Source organism: Osmerus mordax, chromosome 11, assembly GCF_038355195.1.
Source record: "Osmerus mordax isolate fOsmMor3 chromosome 11, fOsmMor3.pri, whole genome shotgun sequence".
Taxonomy (NCBI): domain Eukaryota; kingdom Metazoa; phylum Chordata; class Actinopteri; order Osmeriformes; family Osmeridae; genus Osmerus; species Osmerus mordax.
In genome coordinates, this window is record NC_090060.1 from 8,712,090 (window position 1) to 8,724,589 (window position 12,500).

At 42.2% G+C, this 12,500-nt stretch overlaps 1 protein-coding gene across 1 annotated transcript; it reads right to left on the minus strand.

The window, feature by feature from the left end:
• Positions 1-7,354: 7,354 nt before the first annotated feature.
• On the minus strand, positions 7,355-9,391 carry otx5 (orthodenticle homolog 5). Its single transcript, XM_067246452.1, has 3 exons — positions 9,295-9,391; positions 8,129-8,280; positions 7,355-7,993 (listed from the first exon to the last, which is right to left on the minus strand). Exons 1-3 carry the CDS (start codon positions 9,389-9,391, stop codon positions 7,355-7,357), a joined length of 888 nt encoding a protein of 295 aa, XP_067102553.1.
• Positions 9,392-12,500: the final 3,109 nt, after the last annotated feature.

Here is a 12,500-nt window from a genome sequence, read left to right on the forward strand (position 1 = left end):
GTTACACATTACTGTATTTAGGGAGGTAAATGAGTACAAGACACTGAATATGTATGTTTCACATTTTTACTGCATATGCTCTTTGCAATTCTAATTTGTTCACAGCATTGTGCAAACGAAAAAATACACCCTTATTTATAACAATATAAACTCCCTTTGGGTACAGCTGTGCACAACGATAAACAATATTGCAGTACAACATGCAACAACAACATCAGGGATCCGCCTATGTACTTGGCCTCTTCTTCCTCTTCCCCTGTTTTGTCCCCTTCCTCCCCGCACCCTCACCCCTCTTCCTCAAGGCTGACCTTCCATTTCTGTGTCACAGTATTGTAGAAATGGTACACACTATGTCCTGCTTGGTTCATATGTGCTTGTAAAGTGGGGCTTTATGGGACTCAGCTCTGACAATGATTATAGAGAAGTGGCTTATCATTGGTTGCAACTGATACTTCACACACCCCTTCTCTTCAGTGAAAGCTGAGATTCACCTGAGAGAAATTGTTCAATTTAGGAGACATTTTCAGGAAAAAAAAGATTTAAAAAAACTTTTTAAAATTTGCTTGACAGATTTTGACAACTAGTTCAACATTTTTGTATATAATGACTCAAACAATGAAATGAGGACTATTAGTTTTATATGGAATGACTATTCAGCATTCACAAGTATAGTTAATTTTGACTGACATGACATAAACAAATGATAATGTTATAAAACAGCAGAGAGTTGTATGAAAGCAATTGATGCATGTCCAAACGCACTTGCAATTTGTTGGAAGGAATGAGAAACTGCTACTATTATGTGCACAAATGACTAAATGTTGTGGAGGTTGAACTAACTGTTGTGCAAATGTAAATAGTGATGTGAGAAATGCACCAAAGTGCCTGAGAAAAACTGTAATACAGTAACAGAAAACCCACACCACAAATTCATGCATTAGTAACATTCATTAACTGTATAGGTTTATGCTGTGGTGTTGTTTTTTTTAACACTATGTGCATGTATGAAACATAGTTACCTTTACCTTTAGTTTTTAACCCATTGAAGTTAACTAACCAAGGTTAGTAACACATAAACTTGTCTTTGTGTGTGTGGATGTTTCAGGTTGTTTTAAAACACCTCTTTAACCTGTAAGTGTTTCTTAATGAGCCTAACTCCATTAGTATGACATCACTGAGTTGATCTGAACAGTCTGACCTGTTGACCTGAGTTGTAAACAGAACCTGGGTTTGGGTGAAGGCACTACAGGATATAGAAATATTCACCAATGGCAGACACATAGACAGTCAATAAGAAACACAATAAAGCAAACACATTAGAGTGACACCAGCATGGAACCAGTTGTTCTTTCATTGGATACCTGTCTGAAGATCTCAGAGATGTACAGCTCTAACAGGACCAGGTCTTTGCTCAGTTTGAAAGGACAGAACTCTGTGAAAGTCTGTTGGAAAACTATTTATTTCTGAAACATTGTTCAAGTGTCATCAAGATAATGATATCTTATCGAACCAACATATATGGTTCAACTCATTGGTGTACTACCCATACATATTGGCTGGTTAAGATGTTGTTGAAACTCATAGATGAAATGTAGATTTTATGAGTATGGTGTTGATCAACACAATGTGGACCATAACATGTTTATTGATTTTAGCCATGCAACAGACAAACAAGTCCCCCCCCCCCCCCAGACACACACGTACACACACACATTCACACAAACACACACACAGTGGGGCAGACAATACCAGACTTGATGAACAAACATGTTGTGCTATTTCAGGCTGATGTTTAAAAACTAACTGGACCCCCCACCCCCTTCCCCCCTTCCCCCCCCACCCCCACCACCACACGTCGGGGCAGATTAAAACATGTTCCCCCCCGCTTTACCTCCCATGTTCTCGTACCCCGTGTCACATGATCCATTACATCACTGGATTGAGGTCAATGCTGGATTAGGATGTTAGGAGAGCGAGGGAGAGAGCAAGGGAGTGGTGGATTTACTGAAAGTGAGGTAGGACAGGAGGCAAATAGAGAGAGGGAGGAAGATGACTATTGAGAAAATAAAGAAAAGAGGGTTAGAGTGGCATTAAGAGTGGAGAGATGGATAGAGGACAGGGGGATAGAAGAGACATTTGAGATAGGAGAAAGTCCAGAGACCCTTAATGTGTGTGTGTGTGTGTGTGTGTGTGTGTGTGTGTGTGTGTGTGTGTGTGTGTGTGTATGTGTGTGTGTGTGTGTGCATATGAGTGTTGGGGGGGAGTGAACAAAGCAGTGCTCTGTAGGTTGTACTATCTCTACATGTTTGTTTCAGTGAACGCAAGAGTGTGAATAAGAGTCTATAGTTTGTACAGTAATCTGGCTAATATCACCATGTAAAGGTGATTCATATCAAGTGAGAGGTGAAGACCTGATGGATTCTGGGTAAAAGGAAAATAATAATAAAGGGCTGTTTTATTACATGATATATAATTCCACTCCTCCTCTCAGTATCCTGTTTTCCTTCTCTTCATCAGGTGCTTCTGTGAACTAATTGCATTTATTATTTTGTTTATCTTAATTGTTGATTGTTTACCCAGACATATGTTTACCTTTTTTGTCTCTTCTTTCCTGTCATCCCTCCATTCCACCATCCCTTCATCTTTCAGATGATGTGTAAAGCTTTGTATGTCATTGATGGTTTATGAATATTACACCAGCCAGATCACAGAAGTGCTGTCTGTCTCTGTGTGGTGTTTTTCTGTGTGTGGTCTGTGTGTGTGTGTATGTGTGTGTGCATATGTGTGTGTAAGAGTGTGTGTGTTTGTGTGTGTTTGGGACAGGGGAAGCAGTGAGGGACCTTCTAAAATGGCTGTTTCTTTGCCTCACTGGATGGTTAGCCGGTTGGTTGACTGGCTAGCTGGATGACTGACTGGCTGTCTGGTTTGCTCCCTGGCTGTCTGGCTAACAGGATGGCTGGCTGGCTGGCTAGTAGGTTGGCTGACTGTCCAGCAGGATTGATTGCAGCAGGAGTGCAGCTGGTCTGACTACTTTCTCAGAGAGGGACACAGGCTTCAATCAATTGTACTGGATGGAAAAGTGCACTTTTCTTTCAGTTATGTCATCCACTATTCCTTTTTCATTAGTTGTATCTTTGTTCATTCTGCTCAGAACTATTTCCTGTCTTATCTGGTTCTCCTCTGTCTCATCTGTAGCAGGTCAAAGGTTAATTAAAGATGTTTTACCCACAATGCACTCTGCTGCAAGAGCAGCTGTCGTGGTAATGTTGGAACCAATTTCTCATTTGGAGATAAATAGAGGGAGGGAAAGAGGGATGGAGAGAAAATGTGATTGAGGGAGAGGCAAGAGTAAGAGAATGATGAAAGGCAGGGAGAGAGAGATAGAGAAAGAAAGAGGAGAGAGAGAGAGAGAGAGAGAGAGAGAGAGAGAGACAGAGAGAGAGACAGAGAGAGAGACAGAGAGAGAGACAGAGAGAGAGACAGAGGAGAAAGAGAAATGGGGGGAGAGAATGAAGTAGGGAGAGGGGAAGAGGAGAGAGTTAAAGGTAAAAAGTGTAAAAGAAAGAGTGAAGGAAAGAGAAGGAAAAGATGGAATGGCATTAAGTGGAAGGGCGTACAGAAAAAAAGGAAAAAGAAATTGAGGCAGAAGTTTTCTGACATCTAAGGAGGGATAGATAGAGGGCAGTATCACAGAGAAGAAGATAGAGGAAGAGGAGGAGGAGGAGGAGAAAGAGAGCAAGACTGTAATCCTGAATAATTCACTTAGTGTCTTGCTGAAGGGCCAAAACCTAAGAGGATTGGAACATTCTTTAAATTAGATCAGTAAAAATAACAGACTGGGAGGAGAGGAGATGAGAGGGGGAAGGAGGGGACACACAGGGAGAGAAGGAGGAGATGGGGAGAGAGGGGGAGAGACTGGGACGGACGCTGTGGAAGATGGAGGTAGACAAGAAAACAAGGTGGGGAAGTGGTGATAACATACACACACACACACACACACACACACACACACACACACACACACACACACACATAGGCTTCAGCTGAGTGTGAGAAACTTTAGGCCTCATTCTCACACTTATCCTACACTTCCTTTCAATGTTGACTATGGACCAAACTGTAATCCAGACTATAATCTGAGTTCAAGATATTACTGTTAATCCAGGATCCTAACATTGACTTTACTATGCGTAATAACTGGGCATTAAACTGTAAGCTCTGTTAATGACCTTAGCAGTAAGTGTGTGTGTGTAAAAGTGTAAGTGTGTGTGTGTGATACTATAATACTGAATATAACATTGATCTTGTTAACAGTGATATTCAATCCAACATACTGAATTCATCTGGAGAATAACTTGAGCAGTGACATGTTGGAAGATAAGCACTTCTGTTTATATTCACAAAATATCATTGATTGCTCCTCAAATTCATAATCAATCCATCGAGTATCAATCTGCCATGCCCCCCCCCCCCCCCCACCACCACCACCACCATCTGCCCCAGCCTTACTCTGTCTATTAACTGGCACCTGACTGGCAGGATCACAGTGGATCTGGCTGGCTTGATGACTGGCAGGCTGGCTGGCAGAGTGACAGAGTGACATGCAACTTGTTTGCCGTGGATTAGAGGGAGAAGAAATGAATCATATTTTAAATCCAGTGTGTGTGCTCCTTATTCTCGGCCGACAGTGTATGAGTGTGTCTCTCAACCTGCAGGCTACAGGGTCCATATGCTGCTGGATTACCAGAGGACTCTGGTGTGTGTGTGTGTGAGTGAGTGCGTGTGTGTGTGTTTGTGTGTGTATCGTTAAGCGAGAGAGTTTGTGTCTCTCACACATTCTCACACACTCATCACTACATTTCTTCTTTCATCTAATCTCTTCTTGGCTTCTCTCTCTTTTTTATCTTTCTCTTATTCCACCCACCACCGTCCCTCAATCATCTCTCTTCACCGTTTAACTCTCCTCTTATTTTGACTCTATCACATACTGATGGAGTGATGGCTTTGGGCCAGACCTCTGCATTCCTCATGCCCCCCTGAACCTTGACCCACCTGGCGTTGCAGTGATAGGACAGAACACAAGCCCATGTGCATTAGTGAAGCCAAATAATCAACAGTCTTTCATGATCCAGGAGGTTCGCCAGTGGGCCCATGTAGATTTACACGTTTCTAATCTGTGTCCTCGATCCTGTCCTGCATCACTATCTCCCCTCACAACTGCTGGGATTAGAATCATATTCTGGGATGCTGCAAAACAGGCACACACAAACACACCAGGACACATCCATGGAAACATACACACAGACACACACACGGGGACACACACAGACTCAAACACTTAAAACACGCACACACACATACACACACTGGGAAATTGTTCTCTACAGGATGTAAGCTTAAGGAATAGCTTGTAACTGTCATAATGCAAGCCTGATTCAATGATAAAAACAGTGTTCACTTGTTTAATATGTCAATACTTGTCAGATAACAAACATGGGGAAGGGGCAACTGCAGAAGAGAAACAATATATGGATGGATAGTTGGATGGAAAGAGGAATGGAAGGAGGGAGGACTAGAGGGAGAGAGGGAGGGATGGATGAATTGATGGAGGGAATATACAAAGTCTATTAATTCTATTAATCTTTAGTCTGTTACGTAATGTTAGAAATAATAAACACAGTATAATAATCATCAGGATTTGATGAAGAATTGTGCACAGTTTTGTTTCCTATCACTGCTACCTTTATTGGACAAAACCCCTGAGTTTGAAAAACAGTGTTCAGAAAAAGAACCAGACAAATAAACAGAAAAATCAAAAGTTGGCAGAAATTAAGAAAGATAGACATACATATGGTTGTGTGGTGAGTCTGTGTAGCATTGTTGATACCAGACATGAAGGAATTTTCAAGTAGAGTTTAATATTTACAAAACAAGAAAAGAAAAAGAATATCAATGATAGGTTTAGAATGAATAGTAATGATGATACTCATACAAATGATAATAATATTAACTTCAAACAAATTACCACAATTTTACTTTAAAGGATTCACAATTTTTTTTTAAGAAACAGAATGTTATAGTCTAATACAAAAAGATGAAACAATAACCCTCAATAACCCCCTTGGTAACCCTCCCTCAGCGCAGGCTGTGACACAGACAACCCTTCTCACCAGTGGGTGTAATACAGAGGTAACCAGCTCCTCTCTCCTCTACACGTCTTATTGTAACAGTGTATATTCGGCAACAGGGCTTGTTAAGGGTAGATTTTCAGAACTGGTGACCTCATTCCCAATGCAGGCCCCTTCAACAAGACAGAAAGGGAACAGACATCCAAACATAAACACTTGTAGCCTACTCCCATATCCCAGAGTGCTTCATCAACCCCCGTTCACAGACAGCCCAGGACCCCACCCCCCACCCCCCTTTCTAACCGAGTCAGCTCTTTCTTTCCATGTTTGGAACACAGAGACAACTCCTCCCTCTGCTGGACAGTTTGAGGATGAGACGGGATGTCCTGCCCTCCATTGGGATTTTGAAGGGACACTCATGTCTATCAGTCAGGCTTTTCCTGTCCGGTCTGTCTGTTTCTATGTGCATGTCCTGTCCGTCTATCTGCCTGGCTGTCTCTCTCTCTGTCCGGTGTGTTGGGCTCTGTGGCATCTCAGTTCAGCATTGAGAGGCAGAAGCCTGGAGATGTCCTTTTTTGGACCAAACTCGTCCCTCAGACAATAGTTCAAATCTAGATTTTTTTTTCTTCTCTTTTAGTCCTCTTTTAACTACCGATTTGTGAAAACTGTCATTAACACTTCACGTCAATCACAGTTTGAAGTTACGTTTGTTAAACCTTGATTGTGAAAACAACAGTGGACCTGGCAACAGGTACCTTGCTATCATGGTTCCATTGTAATGATCAACACGTTCAATCACATTGTACAGATATCAATGCTTTCAATTGGTTTCAAGGTAGGAATGGAGTCCTGGTCCTTGCTGAGTCATTTCTTCACATCAGTAACTTGATTGTGTTTTTTTCCAGGATGATAGTTAACACAGAACAACATTTCCCCTGGCTGTCTAATACATCATAAATCACTGACTCCGCCACACTTACAGTCTTTGCCTCTGCAGTCAAATCTTTAAGAATCACTACACCCAAACATCAACAGATCTTTCCACACGCCACCTCCCCCCAGAACAACCAAACACAGGCAGGAAAGTTATCTAGTCTACGATTGGGTTCATAGACTGTTACGATGAAACCTTGGTGAGTCCAAAATTCTTTAAACTGAATGAAATCTAAGCTCCTCCTCTTTCCTTTCTGTCCCCGAACATCTTGCCCTGCCCCTTCCTCTCCCCTCTACAAGACCTGGAACTTCCAGGAGTTCTGGTCCTTGTAGTCCAGGCAATCAGCCGTGTTGAAATTGAGCTTCCAGGATGCTGCTTGGTCTTTGTAGTCCAGGCAGTCGACCGCCCCGAAGCCCAGCGAGGCAGCCGTGTAGCCTTGCGAGGACAGTGAGGCCGGCGACTGGCTGAGGGGCCCGCCCATGGAGGAAGCTGTGATGGGGCTGAGGGCACCCCCAGTGGCTGACAGCTGCGGGTGCATTGGGGACAGGTAGGAGCTACAGTCCAGGCCCGTGAAGTACGAGGATGAGCCCCCGTAGCTCTGGGAGTAGGCCGGGGCCTGGGTGTAGGTCATGGGGTAGCCTGTGGAGCGCTGCATGCAGTTGGTGGAGGAGGCCGACAGGGGGTCAGGCAGGGGGGAGATTGACGCAGGGCTCCAGATGGACACGGTGGCACTGGCGCTGCTGGAGCTGGGGGTGATGGCAGTGCCGGGGATCGGGGGCGCTGGGCTGTAGGACCCGTTTGTGTTGGCATTGGGCTCAGCAGAGGCCTCACGGGCTGGGGAGGCCTTCTTCTTGGGTGGGCGGGGTTTAGACTGGCCCGTGCTCTGCTGCTGCTGCTGGCGACACTTGGCCCGACGGTTCTTAAACCACACCTGGCGGGCAAATGGGCAGGGGTTACTCCTCAAACTTTCAAGCATTGTGATGTCAATATACTGTTTATATTCTGTGGAGTTTTTTTAACGTTCTTTAAAAAATAAACATAGTAATGATTGTGTATTGCTTGTCACCTGAACTCGAGACTCAGGCAGGTTGATCTTGAGGGCCACCTCCTCGCGCATGAATATATCCGGGTAGCGCGTTTTGGCAAACAGAGCCTCGAGAATGTCCAGCTGCGCTCGAGTGAATGTGGTGCGCTCCCGACGCTGCTTCCGCGGGGTGTCTGAAACAGAGAAAACACACGTTAATTATGACTATTGAATGACGTGAGTGAGCCCAACATGTTCCTTCCTGTATATAAAACACAATACGTAAAAAAAAAAATCACCTAAGATATTAAGTCAAACGCATTCGTTTTTGAAACACAATTTCAAAATTAGACCAGTTTAAAATGTTAACCAGACAATTATTTTAGTGACTTTCTTTGTAATGCAGTGTGGAATTAATAAAGTCGCAATTCTAAACCTGAGCTAAAAAATAAAAAATAAATATAGACCTCCCAAAATATCTACCAACGAAAAAAAAACGAAAAAAGATATTCCATTGGTGTAGGCGGATTTTTCCAGTAGATACTGTAATATCTACATTGATCTCTCTGTCAATGAACTGAGTGTATTGAGAATGCATAACACATTGAAATAGTGCGTGTATGCTGTGAGAATTTGAGCGTGGCTCACAAAATACATTCTAGCACTATTCGGAGTTTTAACAAAAAACATAGTCGATAGTTGTCAGACCAACGATGCTTTTCAAATAGTCGTCTACTCTATAACCTTGTTTTTGAGCTGTCAATATTCAAGTATTGTGATTTATCATCCACATAGCTGACAGTCCTTATGTTATTCTTTTGGCTTAGCATAAACCAACTTAACTTAAACAACAAAAGACGGACTTGTGCGCACGAGGGCATTCCTTGAACAAAGCGCTTTATTGTCCTTTATTCCTTAATCCTCGGAATTTATAGGTCAGAAAAGCGCATGATCGGGCCTCTGAGAAAGCATGTAGACATTGTCTTTAACATTTTAATTGTAATGCTGACCGTTAAAACGAATTCAGTAAAAACAGGACCGTTTGGTGGTTCTGTTGCGCATCGCTCCATTTACGCACTGGTTGCGCGTGAGAAGTGACAGACGCTTGAAATTCTCTTTGAATTACATTGGTTTCTTCACTAAAATAAGATGTTACTGACTTTAACTGCTATAAGATATGTAAAATTCACACAACTATGGTTACTTACTTGGATATCCAACGGCGGAGTGTAGAAGGTCCATACCCGGGCCGGAGAGCGTTAACCCGTTCACGGCGTAATGTGGTTGCTTAATGTAGGACATCATGCCTGCACCGGCTTTAAACTGCTCCCTCACTCTCTCTCTCTCTCCTAGTCTCACGCCGTGGGACTGGTCTTCCTGCTACTCTCTGGGGGGGTGTCTCTCTCTCACTCTCCGCCTCTTTCAACCCCTCTCTATCTCTCTTGTTGGTTTTTAGGCTTTATATCTCTTGGTTGTTTCTCTTTTTCTTTTGTCTCGCCCACTCTAAAAGTACCTGACTTGGTTTAGGGCTAGACTGGCACCGGTTTACAAGGCCCTGCACTCCTCAAATCACACCTGTGGCTCGAGGCGTTTCAAGCACAGGTGTCCAGCAGTTTTTGCGATGCCTGTCAGTAATATTCGGTTTCTTTTTAAGTCACATACAGATAATCAAAACCAACCACACACTAAACAGAATGTGGTAAAATTACAGTTTTAAATGTGACAATGTTTTCTATCCAAAATGTGCGCTTTAGAAGCACGCACTGGTATCAATAAATAAATAGTTTAGACGAGCTTCGTTCTGTTTCCTCCCGGTAAAGTCTACGGCTCCCTGAATTTAACTCTGGAGCCTGTCTTGCGAAGTGTAGCCGACGAGACGTCTCCTTTGAGCAGCGATAAGCTGGGGCGAGAAGGCAGAACTGAGAGAACCAAGAAAGAGGTTGGCTAATTAGACCCAAGTTCTTACCAAGTAGATACTCTAACCCCTCCCCTCTCTCTCTCTCTCTCTCTCTCTCTATTTCTCTCTCTTCCCCCATCTCTCTCTCTCTCCATCCCTCTCCCTTCCCCTCCCTCTCTAACTACACCCACACACACACCCACAAAGTAGACTTGTTGGCCTAATGCATATTGCTAGTTTTTGTTCTTGCATTCTTGTCTTTCAAACTGAAATTAAAAGTATTGGCCTGTGCAAAAATAATGCTAGAGCATATACGTAAACAACTCGAAAATAAGTTTAGTAACTCAATTTTAGTTTAGTGTTTATCTTGTCATTCTAATTTAGTTCATTTATAAAGAAGTAGTCACTTGATGAGGTTGAAATAGTATAGACATTTACTATTATATTACTATTTGAACAAAGCATTTTTTTGAAAACTCTCAAATATATTGACAGTAAAAAAATATATAGAAGCGGTGACCGCGCGAGAAACATCAGGCATGGAGACAAGGATGAGAGGGCTCTCCTGAGCCCTACAGGCCGGTGGGACATACTTGATAACCATCACAACACAACCCCCGTGTCGAATCTCTTGTCTTTTTCGGGTCAGCAAAACGAATTTCATTAATTTTATACTGTTGTTAGAATACAGAACTAATTGGACTCTGAAGTCGGTTAGAGGAAGTGAAATAGATGGAAGGATGGAGAGATGGGGGGATGGGGGTGGGGGGTCGAGTGGGGTACAGACCGGATTAGAGACACACAAAGACCGCGTTGTTCTGTATCAAATCCCCCCGGCTGATCCCCAACATGCTGCCTTCTCATACCGTTCATTCACCATTGAGTAATAATAATAACAACAATATCAATAAAAATGATGATACAATTAATGTACAACAAAAATAAAAAATCATTAAATAATAATAATAATTATCTTACAGTAATAGGATATAAATCCCATATAGGCCTCTATTGTCTATCAATTATCAACCTTAGACTTGAGGGTTAAAGTTTTCCTTCTAAATAAACAATGTTCATGTTCTATAGTAATGTCTGAAGAGTAGCCCATAGTCTAAAGACTCATTGTTTCTTTACCTCATTCTGAACTCATCCTAAAACTCAATCTCATGTACCTTTTTTGTGCTTCTGTTAGTTCAGATCTTGATATTAATCTACAAAAGACAGGCTAGTATATGTTTTGGGCTTGGCTTTTTTGGTTTAAATAATACACAGGGAAAAAATGTTTCCCTCAAAAGTGACTTTAAAGTTTGAGGTTGCCTACAATCACAGAATATCTTCTCAACTCAATGGGACAAAATACAAATAAGTGGGGGTTTTCCTTTGCCAAAGCAGAGAAACCGTCGCAATTAAGAGTTTTCTTAATTATTCTGTGAAGTTCCTGGGGATGCAGCGAGCGACTGTCCACTCAGTGATTGTTGGCCTGTGTCTCTGTCTTCCCCGAGGCCAGACAATTTCACTGTGTCCAAAGCCGATTCTCTGCGGCTGTTAATTGAATCGGATTTCTTATAGTTTAAAATCCACACAGACCCATGTACGTACGGCCCAAACTGTATAAGGGGTTTATCTGAATCGGTAAAGCCAAAGCGGAGATATAAAGAGAGAGAGAGACTATACCAGCGAGTGTTTGAACATTTTAAATACTCAAATAAATATATTCACCTGCGGTATCTGCCGGTGCGCCTTACGCGAATGTGTGTTGTTTTAAAACTGTAACATTTTGGAATATTAGTTTCTGTCGGCACCAGCTCCTGCTCAACAATATCAGGTAGGTAAAAAAATGGTCTTTGTGTTTGAAGGCAAACACGACTACGGGCGACATTGTAATTGTGATAAAAGCTAGTGAAAGCAACAGGGGGCAGAGAGACCTCAATATAACTGGGGAATGGCTCGAGACCACTAAACTACGTGTTACAAACTTTCTGAGACAGAGCCAGAGAGCGCGCGCCAGTGTACACGCGCCCTCATGCACCTGCCTGTGTTGGTAGTTCAGTTATTTGTGTGGAGTTCATACTTCTATGAGCTGTTTCATTCGTTAATTGAGAAACAAAACAATGATGAATAATGCTTCGATAGAATATAAATAATATATATAAAGAACAGCCGCTTTCAGACAGTTTAGGAAGTAATTTGTCATTCCCAAAATGCTTGCCTCATATAGTCTAAATTTAAACAGCTATTTGGATTCAATATTTCGTTTTTTAAGTTCGACTTAATGACAGTCATATTTTGATAAGCTACCTGTAATTCTAATATAGTGCATCAAATGCATTCTGTTCGTCTTATTAATGAGACATTATTACAGGCCTTATTTCAACAATTTATAAACAAGTTATAATTAATACAGAACCGCCCTCGCTTGACTGAACTAAACGAATAGTCTACTATAAGAGGTCTCCGGATTGTTTTTGTCATCCTTTCCTGTCTCGACATCGACGGACAAGGCCGTAACTTGTAGTT